We start from the raw sequence: 21643 nt of genomic DNA on the forward strand, positions 1-21643 counted from the left end.
GTCCTCACACACAGCCCCTCCTTTACAGAATGACAGAAGCATCACAGAATGCCACTGAAGCTCCTCATTTAACCCCAGACATGTCATTAATATGATCTTATACCCCTGGCATTATTTCTCTGAGGAGACCACCAGAACCTCACAGAATCAGATCCCCGGCTCTACCCAGACTAAACTTCAATGACAGTGAAATGAATTTAGTGCTTAACCACCTGAGTCACATCTGATAGCAGGATTCAAAAGTTCTTGCAGATTTTACCCCAGTCTCTGAAGGTAACTGGAACTCATCAAATTTGATGGAGCCACACAGCTAATTCCTGAAAATGAAGTATCTTGACTTTCAGCTACCATGTTGGTTGGCAATTCCCTTCCATACTGGGAAACCATGAAAAAATGAGATGCTTAGATGGTCCAAGACCAAGGAAGTAAGCAAGTAAGGAAGTAAAATTATAACAATATAAACAATGGAGGAGTTTAGATGTTATACTAAAAATATCTTCAGGCTTATTAAGCAGAAATTGAAGTCTTCCTTCTCTGAGCACATTTCAATTCGGTTCTAAAAGTAGAAATTCCTTAAATCCCACAAGGGATGAGGAGGAGTGGCAGAGATACTGTAATAACTCTTGCACCGTATCTAATTAAACAGGGTGGGAAAAGGAAACGAGCTGTGCCTTCATAGGCACACACTGATGTCAAAGGAAATTACATGCACTCGCCTGCAGGCAGAAGTTGGCTCCCATTACTACATCAGACATAATATTGAAAGAAATATTGGGATAAGAGAGAGATACTAAGAAATACTGATACCAAGAGAGACCACTCAGCACGGCATGGGAGCAGCCACCAGTGAGTGCTCACTGTTGTGGCTCCAGGACAACGTGGATGCAGTGCCCCAGGAGCATCTCTGTTCAGCGTCGGCAAAGCTGGAGCTCTGCAAATCACTTCACAAAGGGAGTGAATCACAGGGAAAAAAAGAAAAGGAAGATTTAAAGCCAGATTTACAGAAGGAAGTGACTCAGCCATTGGGAGGGATGCGGGGAAAGCTCTAGACAGACAGGGCAGAAAGAGCAATTGCTTCTCTGCTCGGAAGGGCTGTGCCGAAGCCGTGCTGGCTGAGTCAGCCAGGGAGGAGCATGTCTGGGGGGATGCCGATTACCAGGGTCTGAGCTGGAGGCAGCAGGCACTAAGATGTCAATAAATACAACACAGGATGAGGCTAATACTGTATTTTGGAGTGAAGGGAAGCTTCTGAAGAGGAGAGGTATAAGAGCAGTGCCTACTTACACATACATATACGTCAAAAAAGACAAAGCATCTCCTCCTCCCTTGGATGCCCGTGGGAACGCACTGATAATAGAACAGATATCAACCTTCCAGTGCCTCATTAGGAGCCAGAGGTCTCACCCACTGCAGACCAGGAAGTCCAGGTGCATTGAGACTGGGAAGGAACGAGCCAGCCACAGCCATGCAGGGTTGAGAAGAGGATCCACACTTGTAACTTGAACTGGCATGATGGACGAGTCACATGCAAACAAGCCTGGGGAACCTGTCAGTCTCCTCAGCACAAGATGGGTGATGAGCCCTGCAACAGCATGTGGACCCCAGCCCATTGTACAGCCACCTCGCCACTGACTGCCCACAACTCCATTGAAAACTGGTCTAGATTAAGCTCTAATTAACTCAGAATAGGATACACTCACATAAAAGAGGCTTTAGAACACTATGGTGCAGAACAAAGATGGAACAAAGGGAAAAATGACAAAGGAAAGGGAGACTAGGATCAATGAGTCAAAGGAAACAGGGCTATCAAGCAGGCAGACACTATGCATCATGGACCTTCAGAGCTCTCACACAGGACACTGCTTTCACTTGGCAGACAGGAGGCTGGAGACCTTTGGCTTCTGTTGACAGATTTAAGAAACACGCTCAGATAGAAAGACAAAGCATTTAAAGTCATCACTAACAAAATATAGAAAGTTTTCTTCCAAAAAGACATGGAAAGGAAGAAAGAACAACTGCTCCCCATGCAAATCTGCACACAGCCAAGCCTCCTAGGGCCTTGGCCCTGGCCCTGCTTCCTGCAGCCTACTGGCATCTCCAATAAAGCAGGCAGAAAGAAACAGCAAGGAGGAGAGATAAAAGAGATGCTTCGTCAAGGGTACAGTCTGCAACAGCATTGCTGGGGAAAAAAAAATCCTTGCTTTTCCAGAAGCCCAATGTTTTTTTTCTTGGAGCAAGTTGTGGTCGGCTGCCCGTGAAGCAACTGGAAACAACTACAGGAGACAACAACCTGGTACATCAGAATTGCTCCAGCAAAGAAGATGACATTCCACCATATGTGCACCAATATCAAGAAGCTCCAAAGCTATCTTGGTTACTACATCCAACCCACTTAAGCTCTGAACATTATTCTTTCCTGCTTATTCATCACCCTACCAGCTGATTGTGTAAGAACAGCTGTAGGAGCTCTCTGCAGCAGTTGTGGGTGGTGATATCAACACCAGAGAAGCAAACCTGTTTGTTTTCTTGCCATGGTTTGAAGTTAGAAAATATTTTGCCTTGATGCTTGATGCTGAGATCCAGATCAAGGCCAGCTTCCTCTCAGATATGAGCAAGCATTTGCAGTCAAAGGGAGCTCCATGTGCATCTGCTTTTATGGGAGGGGGAAGAAAGCTTGGCATAAGATACAATGAAAATATTTACCTAGCCACAGGGTAGTTTACAAATAGGCTAAAGGGAACAGGGAACAACAGTGAATCTTCTTAAGGAGACAATGCTTCCAGCAGAGAGTTGGTCGGTGAGCAAGCAACTTTGCTTTGTAGATACATGCGGCCTCCTGACTTAAAAGCATTCTTCAGAGGAGATCTAACGGAATTCCCCATACTTGAACTGTGAAAGGAATTCATAAATTCTTTTGAAGCAAAGCTGAAGTTTTTCAAATTGCCACAGCAGAGACAACTGAATGATCTGAGAGGAGGTAAAGAACTGGGTGGGGTATCTTTTCCTGAACGCCCTTCTGATGATGAAGGTCTGGCAGCACAACTCAAGAAAGGCTCCTTAAGACTTAGGCACAACCCATGGAAGAGTCTGCTTCATTTCTTCTGACTGGGTTCAAGCTGGCCTAGACATTCTGAAATGTCCTACAAGGTACTGGACACAGCTGGGACATACCAAGTAGTTTTCTCCAGTACCTGCAGAAGATAAGTGTCATCTTGGTGACTCGTGCTACAAAATCTCAAGAAGCAAAACCTAGGCTGGATTCAGAAGTCAGGCTAAGGATTTCCCTTTGCTTTTCTAGCAAGATCACACTTTCCTTTAGTTGCCTCTTCTTCATGGGTTTCCCCACTGATCCTCCCTGGGTCGCTCAAATCTCAGTGTCTAGGAATCCTGACTGGTCTAAGACACCCCGCCACCTCCACCTCAGTGCCTTCTACAGTGGTAACAATTTAGGCTGCTCTTCTTTGCCAACTTAGCCCAAAAATGCCAGGCCCTTGAATTCCTCTACCACAAAGCCACAAAAACAAACACGTTGTTAAGCTGAAAAATAACACTCTAATTCTGGGCTCACTGTTTGTCATTTAATACATATCTGCCCTGTAAGCAGAGAAAGCATGCTGCTCAGGGCACAGGGGTGCTGGCAAAGGTAACTTTTCTCTTGCTGGTCCTGAGGATGCTGGGAGAACCCAGCTCTCTGCTAAACACAGAGAAGCAGAAGTGCTGCTTCCAGTCACCTGTTCTGCATGTGGTCCTCAGACACTGTTCCAGCAGTGAAGTCTCAAGATGCCTCAGATCCACTGAGGAGTCATGCATGAACTTCCTTCCATAACAGGCTGGGATGCCTTTGAATTATTCCTCTACTTACCCTCCCCTCTTCCCATAAAGAGTCAATAAGTGCTAAGGCAATAGAAAGGGCTTTTCATAGACCTCCCAAGCTCAAGCACTCAAACTCTGCTACGAGACTTTCTTTGCCATCTCTCTGAATCTTTGTCATCCTTCCCTGGGTGCTTCCGCTACAGTTCTCAAGCATAATTCATTTTTTTACCAGCTGCATCCAAACTGATTAAATTCCGCTTTAGAGGGTCACTCCTAGATGATTAAACAGCACACACATAATTCATATTAGTCAACAGTTGCAAAGGTAGGGAAGCCCCAGAGGTTGAAGACACAGTTAGAGGCAGTGAACTGCATAACAAAATGGGTTTTGTTAGTGCCGGGCTCAAGTCATTCCACTGCAAATACAAACGGAAAGGAATTAATCACAGGTAAGGCACAAATGGACCCTTCAGCTAGCTCTGGGAAAGCTGCCAAGTCTTCCTTTCAAAAGACTCTTTATATCACAGCTGTGCATTGTATGTAAAAAGCTGAGATCCCTGGGCACGGTCTAATCCCTGGGTGAGAGCCCATAACAGGGCAGGTGTCACATCCATGGCAGTTATTTATTGTCAATGAAGAAACGGCTCCTGCCTCTGGCAGGGAAACATTTTAGAAGGCAGACGGAGAGGAGGAAAAAAATAAATCAAACCTGTGTTAGTATGAAACTGAATTTGTGTTATGAAAACACAATACAGGGTTAATAGTTGGTTATTAAAATGCCACTTGGTACCTGGCGTTCACATCTCACACGGAGAATGCATGATGTACACGTGTGGATAACTTGCGTCCTGGTTATTCTGAACTGTTTAGACACAGAAGTACTACAAATGACAATGGGCAACATTACAGACCACTGCAATTTTTCAGTGAAACTTGCTTCAAGAAATCAAAGTCTCAGCCAGAAGATCAATCAGTGAGCTCAGGCTGAGCATTAACTAACACACGGGAGGGTATCAGCCACTCCATGAAACCTGTAAGCAGGCATTTTAGGATCGTGGAGGTCTTCAGGGCTATTTCTATTACTGGTTTCGGTGTGTCTGTCTCCTACGTGTAAAGCCTACACTTTTCTTCACTTAAAATATTCCAACTGTTGACCAAAATATTCAATTTCCAGGTTTTTATTTTTTCAAGAAAAGTGAAATACTACCTGGAGAACAAATATACTACAGGGTACCTCTCCCCTATAACCTAAGCCCTTCCTGCAGAAGAGGACAGTCTGGCTTCGTATAGCAAAACCAGTTTCATTAAGCCCACCTTTCTTAATAGTCATTTCAACCCACTGTGATGCAAGAAACATGACAGAGAATTTTTTAACTCCTTCATTTTCCAATGCCATGTTACAGGTCACGTACAGCCTTTAGGGAAAGATGTTGTTTGCTGACCACTGTGCCTGGACTTTGTAGAACACAAAAGCAGAAACTGAGTTTGTTGGCATTACTCTGAGAAACTTTTTCTGATTTTTATTTTAGAGGAATTAAAACCAGAAAGACCACAGCAATAAAAAGAACACCCACCCGAAGGTTCAGCTTCTAAACATTGCTGTAACAGAGCAGGCAGGTGTTGTAGGCTTTCCTACTGCTTTTTGTTTGCTGGAGCCATCAACATTTTTTTCCAGTAGTTAATGCACTTGTGACAGAGTCTACATGTTACTATTTCTGAAAGGATATATTAAATACTTAACTTTCTAGGAGATTTTGGATTACGTACAACAAAGTCACTGGTTAGAGATTGCTTTGGCTTTTAAATTAAATAGGCCAAAGTTTCTCAAGATACCTACATGCCTGAATTCTTACAGAATTTTTTAAAACTGGCTACTGTTTTAAATTGTTATTTATTCTAAATAACTGTCAACATGGTATTGATGGCTGTTTTTCAAACGGCTCAACTTTCCAAATAACTGTGCATTCCTGCGGGTTTCTTCAGCTGCCTACAGATGCATATGGAGTGTGTGTGAAGCTCAGCAGGAATTTTGAATTCTGAGGAAACACCTTTGCAAACAGTTTCCTGCATCTTTCATCAAGTCTTAATGCACAGTGTAATCAACACCTCACTAATGGGCTATTTTTTGAAAATAAACTACTAACAGCACCTGATGGGAAGGCTAAACGCTACAGAGAAAGGGCAGTGAAGGACCTACCACGATTTTTCAAGTCGTTTTTGCCCTGGGCAGTACACTAGCAGCAATACTTGTAGTACGAAGCCAAGGTTTCCTGGTATAAAGCGCTTCCAGAGCCAGGCGGGGCTTCATACAACATTTCAGCATGTGCACTTTATGTACAGTTAACCAACTTTGCCAATACGTTCCCCCAGAGTATTCAAAGAAGTGGCAAACAGCAGCTCCATGCCCACAGCAGGGGTGGGAGGGAGAAGGCTGTGCAAGAGTTTACTTGAAATTGAAAGATTATTTTCTTTCTCCAAGAGCTAGGCCATAGACAATCTGATCTAAGTTGCTGCATACAGAAAAAGCAGTGGACAAAACTGGCTCACCACCCAGTACTGCTGTTGATGGAGCTGTCCCATCTGCATGGATGGAGCTGGCTGATTTAATTACAATGCAAGCTCACACTGAGCCTCAGAGTGGACATCTAGAACCAACCTCTTTCAAATGCTGATGGTTAGACTAGATGATCTGAGAAGTCTTTTCCAATCTTAGCTATTCAGTGATTCTATATGCACGTGGACATGCAGGACAGCCGCAGGTTTTCTTCCCTTTGGTTGCTGCCCACCATCTTATGAGAATGGCTATTAGCTGTTATCACATGCGGTTAGCCTACTCTGTGCCCGAGGGTAAGGCCTGAGATCCCTGTGCCTGCCTGTGGCTGACCTGCCAGCCCCACCTCAAGCACTACAAGTCCATAAATCTGAGTGCTTCCTCCACCAGACTCTTCTTAAATTCTCATTTGAGGGGCCCAAACTCAGTGCTGCCACCAGCCCACAATTACAGTCACTAGTCAAGCAGATATGGGGCACTATGACATGGGGCAGGATGTCAATTCAGCTCAGAGACAAGCTCAGGCAGTGCAAACATCATCCTTGGCTACAGGCAAACAAGAGAGCCCAGTAAGAAGTTTGGAGGGATTCCTCAGGCCATGAAGAATGTGACACAGATACTGACAGGCAGCAAATCAGTTGCACCTTCTTGTTTTCTTCTTTCACAAGATCTCCAATGTCATCTTAGCTTGGAGGGACTTAATTCTACCCTCTACAGCAGCCCAAGTTTAGCTCAGGGCTACTTGTTCCCAGAAAAGTCTCCAGCTTTTGTCACATGCAGCTCTGTCCAAACTAATTTAAGCAGACTGTCCATGAGCTCATCTCCCTCAGAGAGCCAGTCAGTCCCAAAATAAGAGAGCCTTTCCTCCTCATCCAGTGGCCCAAATCCCCTTAGTGAACTACACAGCTTCACTGGAAGTTTTAAATCAGAATTTTGCCTTCTCTTAGGGAAGTGCCCCAAACAGGGCTCTCCAAGTCCCTTCCATCACCGCTGCCTCCCCTGGAACACCTTGCCTGGTCTTTGGTTTGGCAGGGATCCGGGCTGATTGCAGGACAGCAGAGGGGGCAAAGCCATCTGCCTGTTCTTGTAGCTTTTCCTCAGCTGCATGGAAATACTTCATTCCTCCACTCTCAAATCAATTCTGAGCAGGGCAGCTGATAAAAACATTTAAAGGCATGAAAGGAAATGAAAGTGCTCAGTCCTACTGGCAGCCACCAGGAGGCTGGGTACCAAATCCTCATTTGTGCCTTTGGAAGTCTTTCCCCAGGGCTTCAGTGCAGTGGTGATTGACCAAAATGCAATTTATTAACTGTTCTTCCCCTCCTATTTCACAGCTTTAGGAGAGGCAGTAACTCTAGGAACTACAGCTCAGGCAGTTTTGCCTGACTTGCTAATTCTTGTTACCGCTCTGTGTTCCAGCATCAGAGCTTCAGAAAATATTATTTTTGTTTTTCTTTCCATCATCAGTGTCCTGTCATATAAATGCCAACCTACTGGGCTCCAGGACACTCCCATCAGTGGTGGTGGCAGAGATCCCATCCAAGCTCTCACATTTGGACCCTAAGACCCTCTAGGTGTGGGTATTAAAAAAAAATAATCTGTAAGACAAAAGGCATTCATTTTAGCTGGTCATGTCCTTGTAAATAGTACTTTTTCCTTAGTCTTTTCATTTTTACAATACCTGCCCTTTCTTCATATCCTGTGAACCAGTAAGAACATTCTGTCCTACACTGCAAGTGGAAGCTGGGATAGAAGACCCATTTCCTATTCAGAGATATTATCTACGTTTCTGTGCAATTTCTGGAGAGTCTCTCAAGCCAATTACTCAAATTATAAACTGATGTCTGGCTTAGCCAGGTTGTCACAGCTTCTGAGGCTGAGATTGCAACTCTGTAAGGCATTGAAAATCTGCCTGTTTAATTACCTTTGTTTCCTTGTTCAGAAAAGGAGGCTAAGATCTTCTTCCATATCTCAACTCATTAATATTTGTAAATTGTTCTGAGACTGCAGGATAGTTGGGACTACTTATAGGACTGCGAAATGCCGTTTCAATTAGGTACGAGCTGTCATGCAATTAAAATATACTGAGCATCACAATATGTAGCAAATGGGACATCTTGTTTTACATCAGCCGGAGAGCACTAAGTGGCTTTGTGCTTTCTAGTTGCCTATTACATACTTTTTGCCCTGAAAAACTCATTAAGGAAATGTGTTGGGACAGACTGTGATGTCTAGCAAGAGTTGTAATCTCAAAGTTCCCGGCCCACAGGAAAAAGGATGCCCACGTGGACAAATCAAAATCCTCTCCTGACAACTCCACACAATGCAAAACTTTATAATTCACTGCAGAAAGAGAGGGCCATGAACCACAGCTACAGCCCTTCTGTACCTCTTCAAGGAGATTTCTGTTCTGTGGGTATATACAAAGAACACTATCTGCTCTCAGCATTCCCAGAGGAGCGGATCCTTTGAACCTCAGTTTTCCTTGTCTGACTTATGTGGAGTGACCAGGGAGAACTTTTATTGTCTCCTTCTTCTGCAAATGAATTTATTTTGATTCCTTCTAGAGAGCTGCTCAGAGTCTGCCCTCATTTATGTCTCTAAGAGCTTTGTGGGAGACCGTTTAGGCAAGACTGTGGCAAGAATTCAAGCCATTTGCAGACAATCTGTAAGCCCTTACAGCATCCCCGAATGATTCATTATTTTTCTAAGAATATGAAGCACTGTAAGCACATGTGGTTGTGAATATGCATGGTCACGAAGAGTGAAGATGGGCAGCTCCTTTAGGTCCAGAGGCAGGAACGAAGATCAGCACCGATTTTTTTTATCATACTTTTTCTGTGTGTGTGATATATCCGTTGCTTTACTCCTCTTCATGTTAGCTTTTAAGTGAACCCAAAGCAGAAGGTAGCAGTCTCATTGGCTGCCATGTCTCCAGAGGACACTCCAGATGACCCAGACTAACATCTCCAAAAGGTACAATCCTATGTAAATAACTTATTCTACTGACAATCATCTATAAACCAATTGGCTTTGGCTTCAGCCACACAGGAGAACTGCAGCTCAAGCCATCCCTCATCCTAGATTATAGGGCCTAAACTTAATCTCCATTAAGTTTTCCAATACAATTAGTTTTATGTCAGCTTTCAAAACAAACAGCACCTTGCTGTCAGTTATTGGATGAACATGTATTAACCCAAGGCAGTCCAGACTACAAATCCGAGGATTTGGAATGATTTTCTGAAAGATATCTCTAAATATTCTCCATAAATACCCATGCAATACAAACCAACCTCAAACTACCCCAAAGGAAAAATTCATGGGAGCAGAAATCAAAACAATTGGTGGGATAAATGTTCAGCACTTGCTCAGGACTGTACTCCAAGCCCGCATCCGCATCAGTATACAATAAATCCATGTAGGCTCTCACTAACTATACTGTGCCTGGAATCCTTTAATATTGAGAGTCTGTACCAGAGCTCTCTTCTTTTCACATCATTTAGGTTATTGCTGTAGGTGCTAAAAATACTTGCTCCTTGCTGTTGCGCATGGATTTTGGGTGAGAAATGGTACTTTGCAGTTTAACAAATAGGAAACTGTACCAACATGTACTCTAACACTAAGAAAAAGAACAACCTTCACTCTCCTTCCTGCTCAATGATCGTCTCTTCTTTGCTGTTTTACTCACATACCTAACAGTACCTTCCTCCCTCAAAAGGTTTTATTCGTCTGACGTATCATTCTGCATGTGTTCTCATGGAAACCTATCTCCTCATAAGTTTAGAAGTCATAATCCCACATGAAGGGAAGAGAAAATAATGTGAGAGGTTAAATAAATCCAAAGCAAAAGTGAGCATTAGCTTTGTTGCATGGTGCTGTAAAACAAGCTGGGTAAAGTTAGTCTCTGGGTTGGTTTGGCTATCAGCAGCTCTTGTGCTGCAGTGACCCTTGTGATTTTAATTTCACCACTATACATTAGCTCCTGTTGTCTTCTCAGTTCATTGTTAGCATCAGTATTAAGCTGTTGTAGTGGGAGATGTAATTAGCCTGTGTGTTTTTAACCCATGATTCCACAGTAAAGATGAATGAGATACACAGTACAAAAATAATAATCCTATAGAGCTCTAAACAAGCTTTGGGACCACAGTGCAAAAACATTATTGCAGTTTCTGTTGTACAGGATCAGAATGAGGCTGATTTCTTTAGAATACGTAATTTATCCTACCTTGCTGGCTTTTAGTATCTCAAACATCAGAGGCAACCCCTGTGTGATGAGCTCTTCTGTGTACTCTTCCTCTTGAATGGACTTGAATTCCTTCAGTAAGCACTGGATGAGGGGTCGTCTGTGCTGCTGGAAGGATGTTCGCAAGGACTCCAGCCATGTGTGCAGTGTCCAGGGAACACCTATAGACAGAGGACAGAGCTCACTCCCAGCTCCAGAGTAAGATGTGCCCTTCTACTATTTCTATCTTCACTTGTTCAGATTTTAAGCAAAAACTGCCAAATAACCCTAGAAATAGAATTCCTATTTACCACAGCTGAGAAGGCGGGTGGTTATCAAGATGTCCCAGACCTAATACACTGAGACTCTCCTCCAAGTGCTAAGGGAAGATTGTGGTCTCTTTGCTCATCTAGCCCTCAGCTTCTCTGCTGAGACTGCCAATTTGAGGTAATTGTTGTGGTGCTCTGCGACACAAAAACCTTTTGGAAACTAGATTTACATGAGCTCATTTCTTCAAATGTGGCCCTGGAGAGCCATTGACTGGAAAAAAAGGATTTTGGTCACTACCTACCTGTATTCAAACTGGTGGTCTTCAGATTACAATTTTCTGTAAGCCCTATCCCATGTCCTCTACTGCTCATTGCTATTTCCCCTAAACAGCACTGGGTGAGTTAAGGAGATTAGCCTTTTCAAGTAGCTGTTTGTCACAGCAGAACCACTCTCTAGGAACTTAAAGGGAAATGTTTCCCTGCACTGAATGAGAAAACACACAAAGTTAATATAGTACTCCAAACATTAGGCTGGACGTGACCTAGTTTCTGTTCTTGCAGAACAGAGTGGGAGGAAACACAAGCCCGGGGCTTGGCATCAGAAGTACTTTCCTTCCATTTCAGCAAATGCCTGGCACTTTGAGAGCAGCTTTGGTTCTCTCCTCTCATTCAGCACCTAGAGCTTTGCCTGCTCAGCGCACCTGGCAAACCAAGAATGCACACCCTGACCCATGCACGAGTCCCCAGGGCTGGAGTGCTGCACTGCATGGAGGCACAGGAGGCATGCTGCCTTCTCTCTGGGGGAAGATCAATGGACATTGGACACAGAATAATGGACAAACACATTCCAGATTTATTTCCTCCCCTGTTCCTGACCACTCTTGTCATGAGAAGAAGCAGACTCCAAACAGGCTGCTACAATGCTCAAGCCCTATACTAGCACAGTTAACACACAGAGAAGCCATTCACTGCTCTTCCCTTCAAAGGCTCATAAACCTTGGAAAAGAAAGATGTTTAAACTGTGGACTGCACTATGGCAGAGTGCAAAAGAGAAGCTGTTGGAAGCAGCAGACAAACACTGCCCTAGAGACTTAGCTAATGCTCTGCCAAGCAGGAGTGAAGATGGCTGCTGGTAAAAACTATGCTGCCCTGCAGAGCAGGATATGCTGTGGAGCCAAAATGGCCCCGGAACCTGCAGGATCCCCTATCACGTTCCATATGAAGGATGGAAAATAAGGGACTGCTCTTACAGTGTGTTTAGCACACACGATTTGACATAAAAAGCAGCTGCCCTATTTTGCAGTTGCTTAGGCAGCAGCAATCTTAACTGGCTTTAGAGAAGCTCTGAGAGCCTTGGCTTTAAGCCTGGGCTGGCTTGAACTTACCTTCCCCATCCTCACCCACAAACCTGCTGGGAAACCCCCTGCAATTACCACCTCCACAGAAGTTCAGGAGGCGCAGCTGCGGTCAGTTTAAGCAGCAGCACATGAAAGACACATTTCTTACAGTGGTATCTCTGATGAGGCAGAGAAGCAAGGGCACCTGCACTGACCTATACTCCGTATGTCAATGGTCACATCCACATATCCATGCTCAGCACTGTGGTACATGGCCTCCTTCAGGGCTTTCAGTTTGGCCTTGCTGTTGCGGCTGGCACAAAGCGGAGCTGCTGCAGAGTCAGGTAAGTCTGTCCCCTCGGCCAGTATCTCCTCCAGCGACAGGATATCACTCTTCTCCTTCTCTGGCTGAGCAAGTAGCTTACGGAAGACATTCCTGGCAATTACAGCATGACACAGAGAGGGAGACAGGGAAAGAGAGAGCAGGAGAGTAGTTAGTGGTGATGATACTTGGTGCGGTACACCTATCCAGCAGGCAGGTCAGAAATTACTCCAATTAACTGAATAGTTTACAGCAGTCCTAGAGCAAGCACCACTCCTGATAGCCCACCTGTTAGCCCTCCAGACCACGAGTGCAAGACGCTGCTGTAATGACAGCAACTGTACAGACGTCAAACAAATGGCAGGAACTTTGTGGGAACACAAACCCATGAGCTAAACGTGACTCTCACGTGTCTCATGACTTCTGGAACCTGCCCCACCATCAGGTTAAGGTTGAACTGCCTTAGGACAAGCTCTCAAGACTTTCACCAAGGAAGGAGAAGGAGGCCACTTGAGAAGGGAGCTGTCTGGAGCTACTGAAAGCACCACCACTCAATTAACACTCAAAGCAGTTTGGGAAAGCTAGAGCAACTAGACATTCAACAAAGCCAGCCAGGGCAGGTTCAAGCACATCAGGGACTGCTCTGGCTGGGCGATCAAATCCGGGCCATGACACACCAAAGACCAAATTCAGCCAAACACTTGGTACCTTCAGGTTCATACCAGCATAAACTCATCAATCTCAAAGGAGTTGCTCTTGGTTTCCACAACTATAAGAAAAGCCAAGCTGGCCACCATCCCACCTCCATCATACTCCAACATCCTCCCCACACCTGCTTGGAACCTGGCATGGTGTGGCAGCAGGCCATGGGGCGTACCAAACAAATGCTGGTTTGGGGAGAGAGGGAAAGAGAAGGGAGCCAGTGTGGGTAGTGTAGAAGTTGGAGTTTAAGAGCCAGTTCTTAGTTGTGGGTCTGTGACGTGAACAGGCAGCAGCCAAGCCTTGGAGAGCCTCAAGTTCTCCTCAGGCACGTGGCTCCCACTCAGAGGAGCTGGCACCAAGGCCTGAGCGATAAATGTAAAAATTGTCCTGCCTGTCCTCCCAGAGATCCCTTGCAGGCTCCAGATGGGCAGTGTTGTTTGAACCCACCCTGACATGCCATGAGCATGTTGTTACACTGGCAGCTCTTCTCTAAGCAAATAGACGGTAGGTACTGTCTCTAACCTGTATCTATGTTCCTCTGGATGGCTACAATCAGAAAAGCAGGAACGTGAAGATCATAATACTAATCCATTACACTGCAGTAAACTCCTGAACATTGCAAGATCATGCATGCCAGGTGCTCATTTCATTACTTCCTTTAAAAAAAATCGCAGCATACAGACAACATTAAAGCACACAGGACTTTACAGTAAACACAGATGCAGAAACTCTGTTCGATGACAGTGAAGGCTGCAGCAGTACAGTCACAATTCAACCCAAACCTCAGAAATATGTCAAGAAATTCAGAAGGAATGTCTTTGGCATTCCTTCCCACAACCACATCAGCTACTATTTAACAAACATCACACTGCAACACACCACAAGGAGTATCCTTCCTCTTTTTTCAATCAGATATAAAAGAGCAGGTTGTACCACCAACTGGTTAAATTCACATGCTAGCAAAAAGCCTTACATCTCTGCTCAGTTGGTGGCTTGTTTGATTGTTCATGCAGAACTTTCACCCATCTGCTCAAACCAGACTCCCAGGAAAAAAACAACCATGTGAGGGATGCCACTAGACTTGTTCCCACTCTACCTGTGTCCATGCGCAGCAGCCTGACTGAAAGAGTTCATGTCACCTTGTGGAGTCATGGAAATGCCATTTCTGTACATTGTTCCTATCATAGGGTCAGCTCCTCGCTCCAACAGCAAACTGACCAGTTCGAAATTTCCTGCAATTCAAGAGAGGCACTTTTACTTCTTTTAAAACCCACTGCTTGCTCATCTAAATCACAGATCTCAACTGAAGAATTTATAAGAGAGGGAGGAGAAAGTCCTTACCGGCAGCTGCTGCTAACTGTAAAGGAGTTTCAGAGTAGTTTTCCTCTCCATGCTCCAAGGAACCTTCTACTTTTGCTCCAGCATCCAACAACAACTAGAAAGAAAATTCACCATTTAGAGCAACTGGGGGAGCCACAGTGTTCAAGAGTTCATGAACAGTGACGAATGAGAGTCTAATGCTTCTCATTATCTGCAAACCAGATACAATGGAGACAAGTGACATGCAAGTTCTGCCCATTATTTTACAGAGGCAAATTGATTCCTTTTTTCGCTCGTTTTACATTGCCAGACACCAGGAGCACTGGTGTCCAAGCTCAGAGCCAAAAAAGTGTAACCCAGTGTTTTTGAATGGGAAATGCGAATAAGGTCGGTGTTAGGAAGTAATGCACTGAAGATGGAAATAACTGAATATCAGCCCAACAAGCATCCTTCCTTTGTGGTCTTCTAGAAGCCGAGGACCAACTTAAAATGGAACAGATTTCAATTGCCTCCATCTTTTTTATAAAGACATGGCCAAAGAAAGGCAATCATTAAGAACAAATCGCAGCAATGAATCCAAAAGCTGTGGTTTCCATCGGGTACACATCCACATGAATAGTGACAACGCAGAGAACAAAAGTGGCCAAGGAGAGCAGGATAGAGCCTGCCCTCTAGCCACTCTTGGCCATTTATGTCTTTAGGCTTTCAAAGTTTTAACAAAGCTTCGTTACATGTGCCACAGACACAGCTGTTTTGAAGAATAAACCTTCTTGACTTTAAGATGCCAAAGCAGAGAACTAGCATATCCCACGCAACGCCTTGCTCGGGTAAGGAGACTGAGAGCTTCTCCCCCTTTGGGACAGAGCGATGGCTGTGGCTGTCTGCCTCTCCCCACCAAGGCAGCTGTCTGGTATTTGTTAAGAGTATTAGAGAGTAAGAAAGTGTAATGAATGAATAGACAAACACACAAAACAAGTGGTCAGGAAGGAGCACAAGGAGTTGTCAGACTTTCTTTGGTGCAAGTTTGCTTTAAAATTGTCCTATTTAAACCTCATATTGGTTAAGGTTTGAACACCGTATTTGTTATATAATAGGTCTATTATATATCAGTACACTCTCGAAGAAGCAGAAGTAACCAATATGAGTATGACAAGAGGATACTGGTTTGAGATGGGTGTAATTGGAACTAAAGAGGAGAAAAAAAAGAATGAGATGCAGGTAGGGAAATACAATAATACCTGAACTACAGGAATATGTCCATGCAACACAGCAAATGTCAGAGCTGTCCAATGGCGGGTCTCAGGGTGGACGGATGGGTATTTATGAGCAGTACTGACAACCTACAAACAAATTAAAGTTATTTTTTAAAAAGTGTAATAAAATCAACCTGCCTGAAAGCCAGGCACGTGAGGGAGTAAGTGAAATAGAAAACCTGGGAAAGGTGCTTTAGAAAATGATTGGTTTCATTTTTTTTCCAGCAAAAAAATTTCTTAATACTAAAACTGTTCATGCTGATTTGACAGCTTGAATAGCGTTATACCAAATGAAGTCTTTTTACCAACTACTGTAGCTCCATCTAAACCACTGGCCACCACTTTTGCACAAGGTCAAAACATCCACAGTTGTTTACAGCAGCACACGCTAGGGGAGCAGGGATGAATCAGGATGCTTATGGCTAAGGACCACTCCCACTGACTTCTGCAGACTGTGTATCGACAGCCCCAGCTCTTGGAATTGCTTCAGGCCCAAAGGAATTCTCTCCACATAAACTGGTATGACTTCTGTCATTGACATCAAGGAAGACAAATCACAGTCCCTGCCCTGGAGTTTTCCAGAAGTGCTTCCAGGCTCCTCCTCTTCCACTGGAGGGCAAATGGCAGCTGAGAACTGATGGGGCAGAGTGACATTTCACAGATATTTTAAGAAAAGTCTTTTTTATTGCTTTCTCCTGTCTGAATTGAGTTAGAACAGAGCAGGGTGGCTTCAGATAAAAGAGATGCAAACTGTATTCTCAGAAAAAGTGGCATTTTTTTACATTGCTTCTTCCATTTTCTAAGGTTTTGTTCCTGCTTCCTCTAATGTAGTAATGTAGGAAAGATGAATAACCACTCTCTGCTTCAGTTTCCCTGTCTTAAAGATGGGGATATTAATATTGATGAGGTTCACAGAGATGGAAATATCTAATGAACGTTTGCAATCTGAGCTTGCACACTCAGATGGAGTATGATACTAAAATTCAAAATCTTGTTATTCATCTTAGAATGGGGACTAAAATCAAGAGTAAAAGATGCTTCACCTCTGTCTTATCAGCCAACTATGCTTTCACTAACTTGTCTGACATACTTTTATCCATGTATGGGAGCAAGGCTAGTTATTAAATGCTTAGTTGCATGAGCAAATCACATTTCCAAGCACCACATGCAGCATTTTGTTAGAAGCATCAAACCAAGCCCTCGATCCTGAGAACACGGGATGAGGACAAAATCTGAAGAGTCTGTACAGATCCCACAATTAAAGTGGATCTGCACCAGAGCCTGGTTGCATCACTCAGATTTGCCAAAGAGAGGGGGTTGAAGTGCCCTTCTCTCTTCTACAGTTCAGTAGAGACCAGCACATTGCAACACTGGTGGAAGTGGAGAAGCCTGCTGGTGTCTGAGCAAAGGTGCAGGGATTCTTCAGGTCTGGGTTTGCTCAGGAGGAAGAGGATCAAGCAGTTTGAGCCTAAGGATTTAGGCTGGGGGGGTAAGAGCAGCAGGGGAAGGTAAGTGTCCAGCATCTCCTCCAGCATGAATTCCCACTGCTGTCTGGGGCAGCCTGTGGCAAGCGGCAAAGAAAATGAAGTCATTTTAACTCCTTTGCTCCTTTTGATTGCAATTCTCTTCAGTTGACATGATGTTTGCAAAAGACCTGTGGGTGGTAGAGCTTTTAAAACCTCAACTGAGATTTGCTGTGCATCTACAGGTCCCACTGACTCCAAAGTGGATTGCAGCTTCTCAGCACATCTGGAGATGAGTCCATTTTTGATAAACACGGGCAATCAAAAATGGAGGCACCCAGCATTTGAGGCTACTTTTGGAAATACATATATATATAAACTGATTTGCAAAGTGAAATAAGAAAAATGATGCAGGCACCTGACAGGGTATTTATTTTTGTTCATGGTTGATTTGCCTTTTTTTGCCGTAATTGCCCAATTTGCACAGTTGGTTGTGGTGTGCACAAATCATCTTCTAATTGCACACCATAATTACTCATAGTTCTTGTCCCAAAGTGTTTTCATTTGATTTGAGAGCAAACACTCTACAGAAATGAATCAGGGAGGTTCAAATTTCTCACTGGAGCTGTTCTTTCAGATGTCAGCAGTTTCAGGAAGACAAAACTGTTTAAATTTACATTTGGTTCAAGTCTGGAAGATTACTGGCCCAATTGGAAGGGCCAGGATTTCTGCTCCTAGTGATAACTAAATAATGCTCTCAGCTGTAGGATCAAAGCAGCAGGAGAGATCAGCCCATGCTCATCCATTCTTTGGTCTGTCTGTCTACAGTGCAAACAAGGGTTCAAATGCTCAGTTATTGCTGGATCCGAGGGCAGCTCACTTGAATTGTGGGAAGGAAGAGGTGAGAGTGGACTCCATGAGGAATCATCAGCTGATTTCACACAAGACACCAAAGAGCAATAAGATAGTAACAGCTATCAGTCACGTACAGGTGACATCAATTTCTGCTTTTAAATTCAATGTTTTAGAAGTGCAAAATGTCTGGCTGAAAGCAGCACCTACAATTTATCAGCTCATTCAAATCCAAACAGAACAGATGGAACACAGATAAGTGAAGCAGACAGCTTAATTCACTCATGACCTCCACAAATTGAAACTGGAACCATTAACAAATAATTCTCTTGTGGATTTTCAAACAGCTTTTTAAAAAATGTACATACCTGCATTGCATTGAGCCAGACCACAATCTGTTTGGTGGACAGATTGTAAGTTTTTGATGTGCATTCATCAAAGAGACATTAATATGCTGGAAGCTTCAAGCTCCTCAGTTTTCAGACCAAAGCATTTCATAAAACAAAGCAGGGGACACTGCACTTGTGTGCTGGGGATGCTTAGATGGAACATCCCAAGACATACAAACGCACAAGCTGTACCAGGCTATCAGACAGACATTTCTATTACCCTCTTCATTTTTACTCAGCTGAGATTCACGGATGTCTTCCATTACTATCAGAGCTGTGCTCTGTGCTAATGCTAATGCCCATTTTCATTTGCAGTATGTAAATACAAGTAACTAATTACCTGTGGGGTAAGTCCGATGACTTGACCCTTTCTGAAAAGTGAATCCAAATGTTAACCTAATGCAGTCTGATTTCACACATTTCAAATGGTGTTGTCTAGGAAAAGATAATTTTGTCTCTATTTCTTGGGATTTTCCCTCTGCTACTGTTTCAGGGGGTAGTTTAAGATGTCAACAAACAACAGAACAAAGATACAACCAACAAAAAGTCCTCACCTCAGCATTCAGATCTGCTCCAGCATCTAGCAGCATCTGCACCATAGCCTCATCACCCCTGACACAAGCATACATCAGTGGAGTCATGCCCTAGTCATTTTTTGGAGTTAAAAAACAAAGGAATTGACAAATTTAACACAGAACTCTTCTGATTTTTTAAAAATAATTAGTTAAGTATGTATCATTAAAACTAACAGTATGTATTTAATGAAATCCATTACCTCTGTTACAGTCATGCCCCTCAGACTAACAAAAGCGAACCATTTTGTAAAATCTCCATTTTCATTGTCAATTTGGCTGTTTTGTTTCCCCTTTACCCTTGACATTCTCAATATAGCCACTGAAATAGCATCTGTAAGCCTCACCTCCATGTTTATGTACAAAACTCAGCATCTTTGCCTTTTCTGTGGGACCCCACGGAGAAACGTTCTTATCAAAACAACCATACACCCACTGATAGTTTTAAAAAATGATACTCTTATTCAGTTTTCTATGATCACTGTTTCTTAAAATCTAACTTTTCAATTACTGACAGAGCCTTTAAAAACATACAAAGCCCCTCTTATGACAAAGTAAATTTGGGCAAGTTTTTTCCATATGGATACCATAAGAGGCTGGAGATGCAAATGCTTTGTATTGCACTCTCTGGTAAACAAAGACTTAACTTTAAATGAAATGCTAAACAGCTGCTGTCTCTAGGAAAGCATGTCCCTGTTTGGAGGAGAACTAGATTAACTGACCTCTCACTATAGAACACAATTTGTATTAGTCTAAAATACCTGCAGCACCTGGTCACCGTTTCCCTTGAGATAAGTATTATTATGGTTGTGGTAATGCATCTAGATGAAACGATGAAAAAATCATTAAATCTACCATAAATTATAATAGAAAAGGCTGCTTATTAAATACAGTAGGTGATGTTGACCAACAGCCACCAGTTGTTTTGCACTACATTTACTGCAGCATGTGGCTACCTCTGATGTGTGTTTATAGCCTCCCTCAAGGTTCTCTGGTAAAATTCCAGTCAGCTGGCAGCAGGTTCACTGTTTAATCTGAGTGCTGCCACAAAGTGAAATTATTTTCAGAGGCACAGGAGGTGCCCAGCATGGCCAGACACAGAGCCATGCCACTGCTCTTCCTGTCCAGAGCCCAATAGCATCGCTTTTGCTGAACTACCCATTCTTCCTGCTTGCACACTGGGTTGAAGGTAGCAGGCACTTGCATGTGGAAGGATTGTAGAGAAAATAAAACTTGTGGTTTGTTTCTGCAAGGTAGACACAGTTCCCTTTAAATGCAAGGAGCAGAACGCTTTTGGAGATACAGCAAAAGGGAACAAGAAATTTGGGCCTCCTGCTGTTATTAAGAAACGACTTCATCCCAGGCAAGGGCAGGTGTGGGTGACTTGAAGTTATTTGCAAGGAGAATTTGAAACAACTTCAGCTATAATCAGTGGCAAAATACTTCTTTTGGTAGTTAATAAACAGTACCAGAGAAAATGGGTCCACCAGAACTACAAATAAAAGTGCTTGAGCCTTGAAACACAGTGACTGGTTGGTGGATTAAAATTAAGGTGACTTAAATTATTATTTCAAATTCTCTAAATGGTGTCAGTCAATGATTAAATCAAGCATTTAGCACACGACTTTGAAAACCTGCATGACCCAGCATTTGCACAGCCAGGAGCCCCATGGCAACTCCTGTGTGCCACATATGGCTTCTGGACCCACTGAAACTGATGAGACTTACCATTGACAAAAAGGGGCCCTGAATGTCATGCTGTGGTACCAGGGTTTTACAGTGTTTCCAAACTCCACTCCCCTTGCACTGCTGTCCCTCCTGCCTATCTCCAGCCTTGAAAACATGAAAAATCAACACTAGGGCACATTAGGGTTTTGGCAAAATAAAAATGACTCTTTTTCTTTCAGCCTTGTATAACTTCCGGCTCTGTCCTGCAAGATGTGGGATATCTGCTTCAGGGAAGCATGTGAGAAAACTTTCACTCAAATGGGATGTAAGCATGTGTTCAGAGTTAAGCATGTGATTAAGAACTTTGATTCATCAAGGCAGAATGTTTCCAGCTTTCAGCCTGGAGGACAGAGGAAATATGCTGCAAAAAGTTTCCAGATTCAGACTAAGTTAAAATAATAATGATTTAAGTATAATGTTTGAACATTAGAATGGGCTCTCTAACACAATATTTTTTGCAGAGAGTACTGCCCTCTTCTAAAGCTTCTCTCAAACAAATCCACAATACTGACCCAAACTGAAGCTCCTGAACTCTGGAGCAGCTTTCTTTTCAGAGGAACTAAACCAACTCACAACTCTACCATGACTTTCATCTGGGGGCATCAGAAGATTCAGGGAAATTCCCTTCAAAAGGAAACCATAATATCTGTATCCATCGTTGCCCTCACGGGAATGGGGAATGACCTCCCCAGCATCACAGTCCAACAGACTGCTGCCAGCAGGCAATTGCAGAGGCAGGTTTATCCCTCAACACAACCGCTGGCCTCATGGAGAGTAACTCCAGAGAAATCTAGGTTCTTCTGTAGGTGGATATTGGCCAAAGACTAATGGAGTGGTAACGCTGCAGAGA

At 43.5% G+C, this 21643-nt stretch overlaps 1 protein-coding gene across 3 annotated transcripts in view; it reads right to left on the bottom strand.

Annotated features, from left to right (window-relative positions):
• The window catches only part of ABTB3 (ankyrin repeat and BTB domain containing 3), a 168364-nt gene that overhangs the window by 11677 nt on the left and 135044 nt on the right, over nt 1-21643 (bottom strand). For 2 of the 3 annotated variants that reach the window (XM_048945139.1, XM_048945153.1), the window contains 6 exons: nt 19048-19137; nt 15775-15876; nt 14558-14651; nt 14313-14448; nt 12408-12628; nt 10590-10768 (listed from right to left, as the gene is read on the bottom strand). In XM_048945139.1, the coding sequence (XP_048801096.1) occupies nt 10590-10768; nt 12408-12628; nt 14313-14448; nt 14558-14651; nt 15775-15876; nt 19048-19137 (822 nt within the window). The remainder of the gene's footprint in view (nt 1-10589; nt 10769-12407; nt 12629-14312; nt 14449-14557; nt 14652-15774; nt 15877-19047; nt 19138-21643) is intronic. The other variant, XM_048945145.1, reaches the window with a different exon arrangement.

This window comes from Lagopus muta, chromosome 1 (genome assembly GCF_023343835.1).
Source record: "Lagopus muta isolate bLagMut1 chromosome 1, bLagMut1 primary, whole genome shotgun sequence".
Lineage (NCBI taxonomy): Eukaryota > Metazoa > Chordata > Aves > Galliformes > Phasianidae > Lagopus > Lagopus muta.